The 18422-nt window shown below is 50.5% G+C and overlaps 1 protein-coding gene across 1 annotated transcript; it reads left to right on the top strand.

Annotated features, from left to right (window-relative positions):
* Window positions 1-885: 885 nt before the first annotated feature.
* On the top strand, window positions 886-17930 carry SORD (sorbitol dehydrogenase). The gene is made up of 9 exons (XM_056499473.1): window positions 886-1030; window positions 3456-3489; window positions 4202-4366; window positions 5284-5443; window positions 7788-7906; window positions 8148-8213; window positions 15093-15268; window positions 15999-16120; window positions 16873-17930. The coding sequence occupies exons 1-9, from the start codon at window positions 971-973 to the stop codon at window positions 17036-17038; spliced, it is 1068 nt and encodes a 355-aa protein (XP_056355448.1). The 5' UTR covers window positions 886-970; the 3' UTR covers window positions 17039-17930.
* Window positions 17931-18422: the final 492 nt, after the last annotated feature.

Below are 18422 nucleotides of genomic sequence, written 5' to 3'. Positions count from 1 at the left end.
GGACACAGTGTCTGAAGCTGGAACTGGGATTAGAGCCTGGAGCTGTGGCTGCAGCTGGGGCTGGAACTGGAGAGGGGCTGAGGCTGGGAATTGCAGCTGGAGCTGCAGCTAGGGTCGGGACTGAGCCTGAAGCTGGGGCTGGAGCAGGGGCTGGAACTGGAGCTGGGGCTAAGGCCAGGAATTGCAGCTGGGGATGGAACTGGAGACCTGGGCCCAGAGAGGGGCCTGGAGCTGGAGCTGGTGCTGGTGTCAGGACTGAGCCTGAAGCTGGGGCTGGGCATGGAATTGCAGATGGAGCTGGGGCTGGGGGACCTAGGCCCAGAGGTGGGCCTGGAGCTGGAGCTGGGGCTGGAACTGGAGACCTGGGCCCAGAGAGGGGCCTGGAGCTGGAGCTGGGGCTGGAACTGGAGACCTGGGCCCAGAGAGGGGCCTGGAGCTGGAGCAGGGGCCGAGGCCGGGAATTGGAGCTGCAGCCGTGCCCGAGCCGTGCCGGGGCCGTGCCGGGGCCGTGCCGGGGCCGTGCCCGAGCCGTGCCGGGGCCGTGCCGCAGCCGTGCCGGGGCCGTGCCGGGGCCGTGCCGGGGCCGTGCCGGGGCCGTACCGGGGCCGTACCGGGGCCGTGCCGCAGCCGTGCCGGGGCCGTGCCGGGGCCGTGCCGGGGCCGTACCGGGGCCGTACCGGGGCCGTGCCGGGGCCGTGCCGGGGCCGTGCCGGGGCCGTGCCGGGGCCGTGCCGCAGCCGTGCCGGGGCCGTGCCGGGGCCGTGCCGGGGCCGTACCGGGGCCGTACCGGGGCCGTGCCCGAGCCGTGCCTCAGCCGTGCCCGAGCCGTGCCCGAGCCGTGCCGCAGCCGTGCCCGCGCCGGCCGTGCCCGCTCGGTGCCGGGGGCGGTGCCGGGCCCGGCGGGCGGGCGGGGGCCGTGGCAAGGGCGGCCCCCCCAGCAGCGACCCTTGAACCCGAGCTGAGCTGAGCCATGGCGACAGCGGGGCCGAACGTGGCCGTGGTGGTTCACCGAGCCGGGGACCTGCGGCTGGTACGGGCGGGAGGAGCCGGGGCCGGGGCCGGGCCGGGCCGGGGCCGGGCGGGGGCGGCGGGGCCGCGCTGGCAGAGGCGGGAGGGAGGGAGCGGCTGCCGCGGGCCCGGGGCTGAGCCGGCACCGGGGCTCAGGAGCCCGGCCCGGCTGAGCTGAACCGGGCCCGGGCCGCCGCCCCGTGCACCCCCAGTTCGGGGTCTGGAGCCCTCCCATCCCCTCTGTGCGGAATGACCCGGACAGGCAAAAAAAAAAAAAGTCACCAGCCCTCGTGTGTGCCTGGGAGGTGCAACATATTTGCAAGGAAATAAATTAATAGATACACTCATTCAAGGAAGCAAGAGTATCAGAAGCGTGATCTATTTTTAGCTGGTTCTGGCAACTTTGTGCGTCCTATCATGTATGTTTTCTGTTTTGGCAATCTTGGAGAGGTTTCAGCTGCACAGTGTTCTTAGGGGACAGGTGAGGATAATTCGAGATCTTTGCCCAGAACCTTTATCCCTGAAACCCAGAATCCCAAATATCTTCCCCCCAGCTCACCCCCTTCCTTTCCCCCAGGGAGCAGGGATGAGGATGGCTGGTGCTTCTTTGGGCTGTCACAGCCAGCTGAGCAGCAGGTGCTGAAGGACCCTCCTGTATGGGGAGGAGCTTTTATTTTGTACTTTTTTACTACTTCAGGCTCATTTTTCTTCTCTGGCTGCTAACACTCTGCTCTTTCTGGTGCTGAATCACTATGGCCCTGCCATAGAGCCGTGTTTTCCGCTTTGGCAGGTGCCCAGAGAGGGGAAGGAAGATCTCCATGGGCAGACATTGGCCAGCAGCTTTTTGTTTACAGAGTCCTGGCAGACTTTAGATGTATGCCATGTTTAGGGAATGATTACCACAAAACAGGTTGATTTTTTACTATTCCTGCCCAGCTAAAGCGACATGTGCCAAAGCCTGGACGGTGCTGTGGAGGTGGCTCCTGGTGGCTCCCAGGTGGCTCTCAGGCCTCTTTGACACAATTTCTCTTTCCCTACCGTCACATGTAGCCTGACTACCAAGAGAAATCAAAATGGATTGAGGACTGAGGTGGTCCCTCTAGTTCAAGAACACATTTCCAAACCCCTGTGATTTAAGAAAGGTGTCTGAGACTTGTGAAGGTGACACTGTCTCCATCGCATCTGTGTTGCTGGTCTGTAAACTGGCTTACACCCAGATGTGTGAGTTTTCCTTGGATATTTGTACTGCTGGAGACCTTAGAGCTGCCTCATTGGCAGCACCTTGTGTGATCCTCCTGGGCTTCCCTCAAGTTTCTTTCCACGATGTGGGTGGTGCTGTCTGTATTGACCCACTGGTCATAGGAGTAGCCTCAGCAGTGAACTCTGAACTTGTTATCTGTTATTGATACCCAAAGCTGGGTGAAGCCATCTTCCCGTAATTCTCACACCCTTCTTGATTTTTGGGCATGTTTCCCATGGGCAGAGTTGCTGTGATCCCTGTGCTGTGTGAAAATGTATTTGCTTTGTTTTGTTGACTCTCCTCTTGTCCTTAGGTAGTGGCCCAGACTCCTCTTTGCTCCCCATTTATGATTTATTGGTTTTATATTGGTACCATGGCCTCTCTTTCACAGAAAATATTTGCTGCATTTACTTTACCAGTCACCATTTCTGAACTTCTCAGTGAACAACAGCAGAAAACAAGCAGAATTTGTGTCTTTGGTGTTCTCTACTTTGGTCACTTCTATTTTCTCTATCTTCTCCAAATCAGGCTGGAGAATTCACTTCCCACCAAGATGTCTGGGTTTTCTGGGCACAGTTGTTATCGTCAAAAAAAAAAAAAAAAAAAAAAAAAAAAAAAAAAAAAAAAAAAAAAAGTGGGCTGTTTTTTTTTTTTCCACACACACATTTTCAGCTAGAAATTGGCTTTATCTCTCACTGTGGACTTTCTGTTCAATCTGAGGTGGTCTGTTACCTCTGGTGTGTCACCAGTTCCTGTGCTTATGTAGTAAAAAACTTTTGTATTATTTACAATAATAATAATAAAAGCACTGCAATATAAAGCAATAACTTTATAGAACAGGTGGTTGAGAATCTTCCTGGTTACAGTAGATGATTTTTTTTCCAGCCAGTGGGATGGGTGAAGGATTCAGCTGAAACGTGGGGCTGCTCCAGTGCAGGGAAATTTAGTATGTGTCTTATTATCTGGTCAGGGAAAGTGAATTTACTGCAAACTCCTACAGCTACCTGTGCTATTCCACTGAGCATGGAAAATGAGGGGAACTTAGGAGCAGGCTCCAAATGGCACAGCCATGTCTAATGGAGCAGACAGAACCAAAAACCCTGTCTGATCATGGATTTACCTGAGCTAACCAGAGCTAAGTTTCCACAGATATTCCCAGGGGTATGAACAAGCCACTAAATGCTTTTTTTTCCTCTTTTGTCCATAGGAAAACCGTCCAATCCCAGAACCAGGTCCTAATGGTATGTCTATAGATGACTGATTCTGGCTGCTTTCTTTACTTCTCTCTTTGTTTTCTCATTCTCTTTTGTTGCTTCTTGATAATATAAAATATTTCTGAGGAAGTACAAAATTATCCAAAAAAAAAGATTGCATTGTTGAAACAGATAATGCTTCTCTTCCAGCTGAAAATAAGAGCTGGAGCAGTCACAGATCAACCCCTTTATCTGGCTTTTTTGTTTCCTGTTCCATCAGTGTATGTATGTTGCAGTAAATGGTGCTTGGGACATGTCAGATGATCTTATGCAGGACTAAACATTAATAGAATGGGCATATGGGCTGATAGAAATTTGATTCACTCACTCTCTGGAGCTGAAATCATAGCTTTGGGAGCAGGGAAAATTAAATGGACTTGCTATTTTATTCCTTCTCCAGCAATAATGACATCCCTCTTTAATTGTATTACTTTGTTGGCTGTATTTTTATTGACATCAGCTTTTCTCTTACTCTGTTTTAAGCCTTCTTGCTTTGTGAATCATTGCACAGTTTTGTATTTCAGTGTGAGCGTGCCACTCTCCCGTTGTGTGTGTTCACAATCCTGGTGTGTTGATTGAATGCCAGTAAATTTGCATGTGTCCATACTGCTCTGGGGCACAGGGGCAGCCCATGTGCTGCTCTTTCAGTGCCTCAGTAGGTCGGTTTTCCAACAAGGAGCCTTCCCTCCTTTCCTGGCAGAGGTGCTGCTGCGCATGCATTCTGTTGGGATCTGCGGCTCTGACGTTCACTACTGGCAGCACGGCCGGATTGGGGATTTTGTCGTGAAGGATCCCATGGTGTTGGGACATGAAGCTTCCGGGACTGTCGTAAAAGTGGGCTCTGGGGTGACTCATCTGAAACCAGGTACCTGCAAACAAACCCATTTGTTTGTTTTCCTCCTAATCTGTTCTGAGAACGGGCTTTTGTCATGTAAATTTATCTGGAATTCTGAACTCACAGTGTGACCTACTTAAAAAAATGTCACTGCACTGCAATTAGTCACCCATCTTGGTCACTAGTGTATGATATTCCTTAGGTAGCTTTATCCTGGGATATGTTGAGCTGAGCTGGCCTGGCTGTATTTTAATGCAGAGCAGAGTGTATACTGGTAGAAGGTGCCTTACAAGGAAGCTTGATAAACCTGTAGAAACCACACCTACAGCTCTTGCCAGCAATCTGCTGTTTCTTCTCTGTGTGTGTTCTTGAAGGAGCAAATGGCCTCCTGCAATGCAGAGGTCACTGGAGCAGCTGCTCCAGGCCCTGTGGTGGGACCTCCACAGCTTGCTATGAATATGCTAGAAAATGGACTAGCCCTGCCCATGGTAGGAAGTGGAACAAGCTGAGCTTTTCAAGTTCCTTTCCAACACAAATACTTCTATGATTCTATGATTCCCAAAAAACAGCCCTTTCCATCTGTGGCAGTGTGATGGCTAGACCAGCTCACCAGCTCCATCCTCAGTATTTCCTCTTCTACAGGTTCAGCAAAATATCTGGTCACAGTATGATTGCCTGGGGGCTGCCCCTTCATCTGCTGAAGTGGGCTGCAAGGCAGCTGGAGGAAGGTGTGTGTGTGGCTGTGCCTCTGAAACACCATCTCTCTCCAAGTACCTGGAAGATCTTGGTGATGAGGCTGTTGTGAAGGGAGCATTGGGAAACAGCCTGATGTGTGCAGCAGCACCTTCCTCATGTCCCTCCTGCCTGCATGGTGCCAGTGTTTCTGTGCTGCTCCTACTTGTGTGCCACCCTTCCCTGACCCACTGCATCTGCTTCCATCCTGGCAGGTGACCGTGTGGCCATCGAGCCGGGTGTGCCGAGGGAGATGGATGAATTCTGCAAAACTGGGCGCTACAACCTGTCCCCAACCATCTTCTTCTGTGCAACCCCCCCTGACGATGGCAACCTGTGCCGCTACTACAAGCACAGCGCGAGCTACTGCTACAAGTCAGTCCGTGCTCCCTCCACAGAGAAATATCCACTCCCTGGGGGAGGTTAGCTGCAGCAATGGCCTCTTGGCCCTTTGGAACACTCTTTATGTGATCTCAACAGGTTTTACTGCTTTCTGATCCATAAATAGCATGCCTAAGCTTGGATGGCAGCCACTTTGCAAAGGGTTTGTCAGGCAGGCAGTTTATCCCCTCTGGTTCCAGACATAAACATTTCTTGCAAGTCTCTTGGGATGTCACCGCTGGTTTATCCTTTATTTTCCTTTTCCCATTTGCTCTCTTCTCTTGGTTTCTTTCCTGTCTCTTTTCATATCCTTGCCTTCCTAGGCTGGTACCTGGAGGTCTTTGTCTGGTTCTTTGAGCTGAGTTTTGCTGCTGCTTTTCAGGAAACACCAGGGTGACTGCTGACATCTCACTCTGTTGTTTCAAACAAAGTCATTCCACTCGAGCACAGCAGGAACAAAAAGCAGTGGCCCTGCTGAGCTGGTTTTTCATGGTTTGTCTCTGAGTGTCTCCACTAAGCTACCAGCATTACAACATATCTGCTTTCATGTCCAGTTCAGCAAACTTGAATATGTTATTAATTGTGGCAGCACTGGCACATTGCTTAGAAGCAAATCTGTGCTTAAACACTGGCAAATCATAGAATCCCAAAAGGGTTTGGTTTGGAAGGGGCCTTAAAGCTCTTCCCATTCCACCCCTTACCATGGGCAGGGACACCTTCCTCTAATGCAGGTTGCTCCAAGCCCCATTCAGCCTGACCTTGAACACTTCCAGAGATGGGGCAGCCACAACTTCTCTGGGCAGCCTGTACCAGGGCCTCAAATACTCCAAAGACCTGAAAAAACATGTATGATATTATACCCACTTAAGTGCCTTTAACAAGGAGTTAAAAATAGCCCAAGTAGTGTCCCCCTGAGGCTGCTCAGGGGTAGCTTGTTCTTTTCCAGCATCTATGGGGTTGGTACTTCCACGAGCAGGAACGCCCTTGGGATTGGCCTCTGGTGTCTGCATGGAAAGCATGAAGGAGGCACTTGACTGCTTTTATTTTATTTTATTTTATTTTATTTTATTTTATTTTATTTTATTTTATTTTATTTTATTTTATTTTATTTTATTTTATTTTATTTTATTTTATTTTATTTTATTTTATTTTCTCGCTTTGGGATTCAAAGCTTGGACCTGGTGCTCCCAGTTTCAGATCATCAATGGCTGTGGCTGGCTCATGTAGTCACTCTGCCAGCACAAATTTCCTAAGAGCAGATGATGGCTGAGCTGAGTGAGCTTTCTCACATTTGGGCAGTTATTGTGTGTCCTCCTGGTGGACAGATTCTGTGTTGGGTGCTCTGAGTAACTTGATGGAGGTGGGATCAAGCTGCCCTCCCCATTGACCAGGCAGTGCCCAAACCCAGAATTAGCAAATGTCTTGCCAAACTCTGTGTCAACAGAGCTCTTGGAGTCAGACCTTTAAAGCCTCTTGGAAACAAGGGATATGCAGATATCTTACAGCTATCATCCCACAGCCATCATTTCCATTTCTTTGGCTTTACATGGGCCTGGCTGAGATCTGACCAGTGATTCCCAGTCACAGAGACCTCACCTAGCAGGCACAGCTCCCAGAGCTGTGTGAGTACCCACACTGATGGCTTGCTGCTGGGCAGTGTTGTGGGGCTGATACTTATTTCCTTCAGCAGTTCAGAAGGGTTTCACTTCCTCTGCTTTTTTCCATCACATATGTTGGCTGCATTACAGGGCTGTTTTTGTCCAAAAGGTGTTTGATACCCACTGCACACATTTTCCCTGACTGCTGGGAGGGTGCATGCTGGGGCTAGGCCACTTGTTAAAACACTTGGTGCACTGGGGAAGTGATCCTGGGTGTTACAAGGAGACCTGGAGCTGGCTGCCTTTCAAGATAACATCACCTTTGGCAGCAGGATGTTTTCTAGAAGCTGATTCAACCCTGGTGAGGGGTCTGGGAGCTCACTGTTGGATGAGCCATAGGGCAGCTTCAGGGTGGTACATATGTGACTGGTGGGTTTATTCCAAAAGGAATGAGTGGCAAAGGAGTCCTTGTTGATTCACCAAATACTGGGGAATTGATGTGGAGAAGTTTGTGGGTCTCTGGGTGTGGTGCTTGGGCAAACCTCACTGATAAGTGGTTTAGGTGCACCTGATGCTGTTTCAGAGGAGGGGAAGCAGCAATGGAACCTCTTGAAGCATATTCCAGCATATTTCTCTGACCACAGGTGGCAATGTGCTTTGCCACTCTGTTTGATACCCCTGTTTGGTCTTCACCCTCATAAACTGCATTGGTGACTGTTCCTTGTCTCCCACTCTTGCAGGCTTCCAGATAATGTCACCTTTGAGGAAGGAGCCCTCATTGAGCCCCTCTCAGTGGGAATCCATGCCTGCAAAAGAGCAGGAGTCACTCTGGGAAGCAAAGTCTTCGTGTCTGGCTCTGGTACGGTGGTGACAGTCAGTCCTTGGGTTCCCTGCCTGCTGGGAGGGCTGGGCAGGCTCAGCTCTGCTTCTGGGCTCTGCTGGAAGGGTGGGTGATGGCAGAGTCACAGGTGTGATGGGGGAGCCTTGGGGCTGCCAGAGCCTCCCTTGGCCAGGAACACTCTGAGCTCTGGACATGTTCAGAGGTGGGGCTGATGCTGCCTGGCAATGGTACATGTTCTCTTTCTCCCCTTTGTACCCAGGACCAATTGGCCTTGTTAATGTGATTATTGCTAAGATGATGGGTGCAGCAGCTGTGGTAGTTTCAGGTAAGTCCTTATAGCCCTTTCAGAGTGTGCCTGTTTCCCACCATACAGAATCACAAAACCATAAACCCAGCACTGCCAAGCCAACCCTGTCACAAGTGCCTCATCCACATGTTTTTTGCACAGTTCCAGGCACAGTGATTTCACCACTTCCCTGGACAGCTGTTCCAGTACCTGACCACCTTTCAGGGAGGTTTGATCTTAGCAGGTTATTTTTATCTCTGCTAGTGTTGGATGATGGCCCAGACAGTGTTTGCACACTGTTTTCTGTGTGCAGCCACCCTGCACTTCTCCACTTGTCTTTCTCTGCTCTTCTGTCTGTTCTGCTGAGGGTTTCATTTTTCCTTGGTCATCCACAGTGACTGAAATGGCCTTTTTGGGGTCTCTGCATTTCAGAAATGGGCATTCCTTGCATAACTGTATCCTGGACATTGAGCTGCTGCTGGCAGGATTGTCTTTGTCCAGCTGTGTTGGGAAAACTCGGAGGAAGGAGATCCCATTTTTCTAGATACCTTCTCCAGGTTTGCATCTCCTAATGATGAAGCTTTTCTAGGGTCCACTCACAAACTGTTACTTATGGGGATTTCCCCTTGATGCAAGAACTGAAATGAGTCTTCATAACCTTTGCAGCTGCCCTTCAGGTTGTTGAGACAGCCATTCCATCCCCCACTTTTTCTGCCATGCTAATCTAGCCCAGCTCCTCCTAGCTCTCCTTAAGGTTCAGGCCCTCTCTCTCTGTAGCTTGCCCAGAAGGATAGAGAGCTGGAGTGACCTCAGGATATTTTCTGGTTGAAATTTCCACGTGGGGGTTGAACAGGGTCTGGAAATGGTGTTTCCACTATTACTCTTCAGTCTTTCTGAGTGGTGATGGCCAGGAGGAGCAGTTAGAGGTCCCATTGGACATTGAGCACAGATTGCTGCAGTTTTTATGTCAAAGCCCTAAGGGATCTGGACCTTTCAGAAGGCTCTTACTCACCTCCCATACTTTGAGCCAGGTGTATTTTTGACCTTTCCATTACAGTGTTTCTGGTTTTGGGTCAAGAGATAAAATTTAGGTCCCACCCTCTTGCTTTCATAGAAACATCCTTCAGTAGTAGCACAGGTCACAACACAAGGCACATTATTGCCTTCTCTTCCCTTAATCCTTTTGGTGTCAAGACCAGGGCATTTTTAGCTCTGCTGGCCTCACCCTGCAGGTGTGTGTTCTTGATGAATGTGATCAGTCCACACCTCAGATTTTACAAAGTGTTGTCATTTGAGGATGATGTTTGCTGTAGCAGGAAAAACAGCTCTGCTTCCTGAATCACACACAAGGAACCTTGTGCCCAGGTGGTGCTGGGCTGGTGCAAGAGCTGGGGGTGGCCCATTCCCTGGGTGGGGAAGGCTTGGTGGGCCTGGAGCAGCTGGCTCAGTCTGCCCCTCATTCCTGCTCCAGCCTGGGTGTGTACCCCTTAGTACCAGGAGCTGCTGCTGATGGGGACTTTGGGCCAGCTGAGCTGGCTGTCATGTGCCACAGGAGGTTCCTGGTGCTTGGTTTGTAGCATCATCAAGCTTGGATACATGGAATTTCCCTTCCTTATCTATATGTGCCAGCCTAGGTACTGATTCATTATGGATGTCTCTTCCACATGAGAGGGGTTTGGCTGAGGTGCTCAAAGACACCCATGAAGGTGCTGTCCCAAATCAAATATTTGTGTGTGAGATGAGCTGAGGATGGCTTTGGTTTGGCTTGTTGCTGCTGGAGATTTTGCTGCCTGTCTCAAGGAACTGCTTTTTGTTTTGGCTTTAGGAGCCAACACCTGTGAGGCACCTGTCTGCCCACAGAGGCCCTTTTGTACTTTGCTACCAGATTATTTGAAATCATTGCCCTGTATTTCTATCCTGTGTCTGTGACAAGCTTTGTCTGTGCAGCACTTATGGCTTTAAAAGTTTGTGTTTGTTTTGACAAGCTTCTCACAGGTATGGAAATATTTAGAAAAGCTTTTTCATGAGAACTCACCTCCTACAGCTTCTGTCTTTGGCTTGTCTGGAGTGTTTGATGTATTTAATTGATGCCAGTTGGGTGAGAAAACCAATTTGTTTCATGAGTCCACATCTACTCTACCAAAGGGTCTGTGTCTTTCTCCACTCCACTCCTGAGTGGGTGTGATTGATATTTATGGGCAACCTTCTCCCATCCTTTTGCCTTATTCTAAAAAGCTGTTTTTCTCTTTAGATACATGCAAAAGATCAGCCTTCCTCCCCAGTAAGGGAAGGGGCAGTTTAGGTGTTCATCTTGGGCTGTCTGTCACTGAAGGTGCACTTAATAATTCCTACTTAAGGGAAATTATTCTCCTTGTTCTATCTGAATCTGAAGTTCTGGGTGTTGCTGCCTCCAGAAACCCTGGAATTCAAGGTCAGGAGAGGTGAATAACTGTACAGCTCCTTTGAGAAAAAAGATAAACACAGAAAATCTGAGAATAATAAAGACTATTTATTGATTTATGAGCCTGTTAAATTGGCTCATAAACCATCATGAGAAACTTAAGGGTAATTTGATAGCTTCATTGGAGGCAATCAAAACTTTAATTAGCTCCAGGGGCTGGGAAGTGAAAACAAATTTCTGGCTAGAGGCAAGATGCAAGCCATTAATTGTTTAATTGACCAGTTTCCCTGTGTGAGTTCAAAGTCCTTGATCCTTCCCAAGACTCAGAAGTGCCTGGAGCTCTGAACAATCCAGTGACCTGCAGATCTGTCTAAGATCACTAAGTGCTTGCTGGTGATTCAGGTGTACTGAGATGTTATTGCAGCCCTGGCTAGGGCTGGCAGTGTTGCTGCTGCATTCCATGAGCTGCTCAGAGCCAGGAGTTCCTTCCTGAGCAGGTCAGCAAGCCAGAGGCCAGCTGCAGGGAAGGTGTGGGATTTTTTGCTGCCTGAGAGTGTTTCTGTGACCCTTTGAAGTGCACTGGCTGCCTTGTTACTCTAGGACACTGTCTGTGGGTTATTTCTACCAGAGAGAAAATGTAAAATATAGAATAGAATGTATATAATATTTTTATATATTATACATATATAATAATTTAAATATACATTTATAATTTAAAATACATTAGTGGCTCAGCAGATGTTAAAAATGGTAGAATCCATCTGTGATCTGATATTGTGAGACCAGACTTCACAGGGAGTTTAGTCATTCCTTGAGAGGTCTGTTGAACCCCTGCAGAATCCTTGCCATACACTGAGATTTGGGAGACACCAACCATGCTGGGCAAAAGTATTTCATAGCACTTGAAGTGCCTCAGAATGCCCCTGGCCATGCAACTGGTGCATGGGAGGTGTCTGAGTGTGCCTCAGCTGGGGTCAGGCATGGCCCCACACATGGCCTGGAGCCCAATACTAAGAGCTTGGGAGGGACAGATGTCCTGCAGCCACAGGAGCAAGCCCATGTTGGGGCTTCCAGGGTGATGCTGCCCTTTCTTTTCAGCCTTGGCTTTTCCTCTTTTGTCTGCATTTTATTACTCTTTGTTACCCCTTCTTGAAATGCCCTCCACAGCTCTCCTGGGTGCTCAGCTTGGTAGGTGTGGCCACACTTGGCATCCTGAGCCTTGCAGCTGCCCCTGGGGGCTTGTCCATCCCCTGCCCTGCCAGTGAGTGCCTGTCCCTCCCCTGCCCTGCCAGTGGGACCCTGTCCATCCCCTGCCCTGCCAGTGAGTGTCTGTCCATCCCCTGCCCTGCAGTGAGTGCCTGTCCATCCCCTGCCCTGCAGTGAGTTCCTGTCCATCCCCTGCCCTGCCAGTGAGTGTCTGTCCATCCCCTGCCCTGCAGTGAGTGCCTGTCCATCCCCTGCCCTGCAGTGAGTGCCTGTCCATCCCCTGCCCTGCAGTGAGTTCCTGTCCATCCCCTGCCCTGCAGTGAGTTCCTGTCCATCCCCTGCCCTGCAGTGAGTTCCTGTCCATCCCCTGCCCTGCAGTGAGTGCCTGTCCATCCCCTGCCCTGCCAGTGAGTTCCTGTCCATCCCCTGCCCTGCAGTGAGTGTCTGTCCATCCCCTGCCCTGCAGTGAGTTCCTGTCCATCCCCTGCCCTGCAGTGAGTGTCTGTCCATCCCCTGCCCTGCAGTGAGTTCCTGTCCATCCCCTGCCCTGGCAGTGAGTGCCTGTCCATCCCCTGCCCTGCCAGTGGGACCCTGTCCATCCCCTGCCCTGCAATGAGTTCCTGTCCATCCCCTGCCCTGCCAGTGGGACCCTGTCCATCCCCTGCCCTGCCAGTGGGACCCTGTCCATCCCCTGCCCTGCAGTGAGTGCCTGTCCATCCCCTGCCCTGCAATGAGTTCCTGTCCATCCCCTGCCCTGCAATGAGTTCCTGTCCATCCCCTGCCCTGCAGTGAGTTCCTGTCCATCCCCTGCCCTGCAATGAGTGCCTGTCCATCCCCTGCCCTGCAGTGAGACCCTGTCCATCCCCTGCCCTGCAGTGAGTGCCTGTCCATCCCCTGCCCTGCCAGTGAGTGCCTGTCCATCCCCTGCCCTGCAGTGAGTGCCTGTCCATCCCCTGCCCTGCAGTGAGTGCCATCATTTTTGCTGTGGGATGGGTAGGGTAGAGCCTCTGGCCTGACTCACTTCCAGGACTGTGACTGAGTCAGATCAGCTCATGTTGGAGAACTGGTCTTATCCTCCTCCTCTTTCCCTTGATATTTTCACCCCACCCCATCTGTGACTTCTCTGAAGACTCTGCCCTGCTGAGAGGGATGTTATCCTCTTTGCTGTGTGTGCCCTTAGCACAGGCATCGTTTTCTGACTCTTCAAGCCCAGGACTTCTGGGTGGAGACCACCCCTCTATTTTGGGTTTAGGAAAAGATCTGTTACCTCTTTTCTAGTGCCAGCATGCAGACCCCTGTAGACCACTGCTTTAGTGTAGGGAAAAGAGGTGATTCTTTCCTGGGAAGTCCCACTCTTCTCCTCAGCTGTCCACATCCTTATCTCCAGAGGTGACCTGGTTACCAGTGATGCCTGGAGAGGAACAGGTGGCTTTCTTCCAGGGGATGTGGGATGACCCAGCAGGACAGCTTGGTCTGTGGTACAAATCCCCTGTGGCTCTTACAGCCCCATCAAGATCCCTCAGAACAGAGTACAGGAGTGCAGCCTTGCCCTCAGAGATGTTTATCATCACCAGCTTTGTTGCTCAGTGTTAATGGAGTGTCTCAGGTCCACCTTATTACCAGATCCACTCCCTTTTTTCTTCATGGGCTTGTCTGCTCATTCATCTGTGACAAAAACTGTCTGAAGGATGCTCAGCAGCCTTCAGAGCTGCTACAAGGAGGGTAAAGAGCAGGACAGGCCTGTGACAGTGTTTACAATGAATGCATTCTGCAGTTTGCTCATCTGAAGGCATCTGCTGAGGGTTCCTTGAGCCCCCCTTGGAGAGCTCATGGTCTGTTCTCGTTGTGCACTGTTAGAAGTGAAATGGCCACATTAATGATCCTCCAAGCCTATTGTCTCCTGTTGGAAAGATTTCTTGGTGCTGTCCATAGCCAGGGGATTTCTGAGCTGTCAAAGGGCAGGGTCAGAGCAGCCTTGCCCCTGGCTTGTGCTCTTTGAGACATGTCCTTTAGGGTGGAAGTAAATGATGTGGACAGCCAAGAAGGAAAAATACAAGAGTGTTGCAGGTTTGCCCCATTGTAGCCTATTCCCTAGGCTAACTCAGTGTGTGCAGTGGGGTTTCACACAGTCCATTCTCACTAGAGGATGAAGAACCTGTGGGAATTAGTGAAGCTGCTTCATCAGAATCATTGCCAGAGGGACACTGGGCAGGGCAGCTCCAGAGGCAGGTTTAGGTAGGTGGAGTAGGGCCCCATCTGCCCTGGGCTGCTGCTGCACTTCGCCTTTGCCTGCACTGAGATTCCTCTGCTCTGATGTGTCAGGACAGTGACTAGGACAACCACAATAGCTTGGCCACAGCTGGTCCTGATCTGGTTCCTTCTTGTAGTGTCCCTGCAGTGCCCTTTGGAGTTAAGCTTGGGCTTCTGCTTTTTCTTGATGCACTCTCAGTGTTCTGGCAGCACCAAAGAGAAACGGCCATCTACAATCTGTTGTCCTCAGTCTAGTGGTGGTGGCTGTTCCTTCACTCACACATTGCTCTTCATGGTGTGGGTTTCACCTGTAGGTTTGTGTTTCATCCTCTTTGAAGCACACCCCCTTCTGCAGCTGGGAGCCTTTGGCATCTCCTATGTCATTAAGTTGTCCTCATCGCTCGCCCTTCTTCATCCTCATCATCTGGAACCCCCAACACAGGAAGGATGTGGATCTGCTAGAGCAGGTCTGAAGGAGGAGAATGAAGATAATGAAGGGGAAGGCTGGAACCCCTCTGCTCTGAAGCAGGCTGGGACATCTGGGGGTGTCCACCCTGGAGAAGGGTCCAGGAAGAGCTTAGAGCCTCTTCCAGTGTCTAAAGGGGCTCCAAGAGAGATGAAGAGGAACTTGGATCAAGGGCCTGGAAGGACAGAACAAGGGGGATTGTCTTCCCGTTGCCAGAGGGCAGGGTTAGATGAGATATTGGAAATTCTTCCCTGTGAGGTTGATGAGGCCCTGGCACAGATTGCCCAGAACAGCTGTGGCTGCTGCATCCCTAGAAGTGTTCAAAGCTGGACAAGGCTTGGAGCACCCTGGTCTAGTGAAAGGTGTCCCTGCCCATAGCAGGAAATGGAATTTCAAAGTGGATTGGAGTTTTGAAGTCCCTTCCAACCCAAACCACTCCAGGATTTTATCATTCTCTGCATCCAAGAAGGAGTGAGTCCTCACCACTTCTGGTTGTGCACTGCCCTGTGCACACATATAGTGAGCAGATGCCAGGTTCAGGTTCTTCCTCCTCTCACACAATGCTCCAAGTCTTGACTTGGTTTTCTTTCCACAGATTTATCTGCCTCTCGCCTGCAAAAAGCCAAGGAGGTGGGGGCAGATTTCACCATTCAGGTGAAGAAGGAGACCCCACAGGAGGTGGCTGCCAAAGTGGAAAGTGTGCTTGGTTGCATGCCTGAGATAACTGTGGAGTGCACAGGAGTGCAAGCCTGTATACAGGCTGGAATTTATGTGAGTACCACTTGTTCTGAAGGCAGGCCAGTGATGGTGTTGGTCTGTTTTTTCTGGGATGGTTCAGTGAATGGGCTATTTCACTCCCACAGTGCTTAAATTAAAGTGGGCTTGGTGTGGGGAGAGAAGCTGCTCCTTAGACTGTAAACAAAGAGAGACAAAGTGTTGATGCTTGAGATCCCCAAACCCAGGAAGTAGGACAGCATTCTCCATTGAAGTTATCTCCAAGTAAGAATAATAATCAAGAAAATTAATTGCAGAAACAATGAAAGAAGCAATTAAGAAAAAGATGTTTTGCTGCCATGATCATCCCATCAGGAGGATAGGGGGAAGGTTAAAGTGGAGTTACATAGTGAAAGGACAGGAGGGGAATGGGACAAACTGCAGAAAGAGAAATTCCAGTAGAGCATCAGGATCTTAGTTTTAAGACTCTCCCACTGAAAGCCCAAAGTACTTTTTGTAGTCCTAAATGCCAGCCATTTTTCAGAATAGGAATTTCAGATTCCTACCAAAATCCTTCCAAGATTTTCAAAAGATTGCATTTTTAGTTTTGATTACTATGTGTTTCACTCTTACAGACTCCTGACAGCATCCTGCTTCCCTCTGACTTCTCTGCTGTGCCCCAGGCAGTCCATTGCAGCCACAAAGGGTGGCTGCATCTTTGACAGACCCTGCACAAGCTCCTGCAGCTGTGTTCTGCAAAATGTAACTGTTTGTGTTTGCTCTCCAGGCCACTCGTTCTGGTGGGACCTTGGTTCTGGTGGGGCTGGGGCCTGAGATGGTGACAGTGCCCATTGTGAACGCTGCAGTGCGGGAGGTGGATGTCCGTGGGATATTCCGCTACTGCAACACGTGAGTCTGGGGGCTCACAGTGGGGGCTGCTGTGCCTCCAGGTTAAAATTCCTCACAGCTCTGCTTCCTTGCTAATTGAGAAAGTATCTTCTCTTATCTGTAGCTCTTCAGGAAGGATTTATGGGATGTTGTCCCTCTCCTTGAAATGAGAAGTGTTATTAAGTAGGCAGTTTAGGAGCTAGATCAGCTGCTGCATCCCTTTGTATCCCTATGGCTCTAATTTGGCCCATTTGTGGTTGGACTTGATGATCTTGGAGGCCTTTTCCAATCTCAGTGTTTCTATGATTCTAAATGGAGTGGCAATGCAATCTATATGAGGGACTCTGTGCCAGAGAAGAGGCTGGAAGCTGACTGAGGCTTTTCTTTTTTTCTCCCTGCACTAAGTCCCTGAGTTTGAGCTCCACCATGGTCAGTGTGCAGGCAAGACACGGGGCAAGAGGAGAGAGGAGCATGGCAGTTTTGGTTTTCATTCAGGGCTTCCAAAGTACTAGTTTGCTGTGATTTTTCACTTGCTCCCTGTGATTTCACTTACTCTCAACTGTCTGTGTAGCAGTGCCTGTCTTCTCAGAGCTCAACAGCCCAGAGTAATTGGCTTGCCCCATCTCCCATTCCGGATACTTGAGGTTTCCTCCCCAGAAGCAAAACTTCCCTGGGCTAAGGAAATAACTGTGCTGATCCAGGCTGCTCCATGCTCTTTTCTTAGACTCCAGACCAGTGGCTGCTCTGACCCCCTCTCTCTGCTTCCCTTGCAGGTGGCCTGTGGCCATCGCTCTTCTCGAATCCAAGCGGATCAACGTCAAGCCCTTGGTCACGCACCGTTTTCCCCTGGAGAAGGCTCTGGAGGCTTTTGAGACCACCAAGAGGGGTGAAGGGGTCAAAGTCATGCTGAAGTGTGACCCCACTGATCAGAACCCCTGAGCTGTCCTAGTGCCTGGCCCTCATCCCTGCTGTTTGTAACTAGAAAATCACATGTAATGAGGGTGAATGGCACTGGGTTCCACCATTAGAGCATTAACAGGTAACTACAAATGGACAGCCAATAGTTTGAATCAAAATGCTGAATTAGAGATGATGGTTTGCAGAATTGGTGGCTCTTCTCCACAGATGACATGTGCAGGAGAGCCTGGCCAGGTTTCTCCGTGCCAGGGAGGGTGTCACTGGCATGTGGCACAGCAAGGGTGGAGGTGCTGGCACTCCCCCTTCCCGTCCACACTGCCCTGGCTGCAGCATTTCCTGCATGGCAATCCCTGGATGTGAGATAGCCCTCTGTGAATGTCTCCCCTTCCCTCTTGAGTGCTCAGGGACTGTCCAGCCTGTGGAAGAAAGCTTGGCCCTCCCCACTCCATGGGAAGCACTGGCACATTCAGGTCATTTTCTCCACGCTCTTCTCAAAGCTCAGAACTGGGTTTTTGTGACACTTGGAGGCCAGCTGGGACCACGTCTGCTGTGGCATCTCCCAGCAGCTCCTTGTGGGACTACTGCAGGCCAGGAAACTGGGGCTGCTGAGAGCCCTCTCTTTATGTGCCCCCCATGAAAGGGCTGTTGGGGGGCACAGCTGCTTTTGACATGGAGGGGAGCACAGGTGAGACATGAGGGGACAGCATCACTCAAAGGTTTTACCACTGCAAGCAAATCATAATTATGTGGGAATATCAAGCCTTCCTGCTGAGTTTGTGAGCCACAAACAAGGTACTAGCAAAGTAGAAAAAAATCTAATCTTCTATTACAGTCATGTTAATTTTAGTACTGAGAGACCAGCTCTTGCCTTGGGCTGGTATTGAACTCTCCTCAATAAATTCTGGTTGTCTGAGTCCTTCCAGATGTGTCTCTTGAGGGGTGGGGTGGTGGGTTGGAAGGATTTGCAGGGGACTGTGCAGACCTAAGCCTCATCAGTGTGCAGGTTGAGCTCAGTGTTGGCAGGACTGTGAAACCTCAAACCCAACTGCTTGCAAATGAAATCTCATGTTTTTTCCAGATGTAGCCAAGTTAATCCTGGCAGAGGTGAAAGGCCCCAAGTCCATGCTGAATTTTACAGGGATGAGACATAACTCAGGGGAACTTTCTGTAGCTGGAAGAAGTGGTCAAAATATGTGCTCAGCACATTCCCATGCTGGGAGGAACCCCATTGGCATGGCTGGGGATTCACTGCCCATCCTGACTCCTGTCCTGTGGGGATCCCCATTGGCATGGCTGGGGATTCACTGCCCATCCTGACTCCTGTCCTGTGGGGATCCCATTGGCATGGCTGGGGATTCACTGCCCATCCTGACTCCTGTCCTGTGGGGATCCCCATTGGCATGGC

The sequence above is a fragment of the Oenanthe melanoleuca genome, chromosome 10, assembly GCF_029582105.1.
Source record: "Oenanthe melanoleuca isolate GR-GAL-2019-014 chromosome 10, OMel1.0, whole genome shotgun sequence".
NCBI lineage: Eukaryota > Metazoa > Chordata > Aves > Passeriformes > Muscicapidae > Oenanthe > Oenanthe melanoleuca.
Note: the sequence above shows the minus strand (reverse complement) of the source record. Positions and strands in the feature narration are given on the sequence as shown.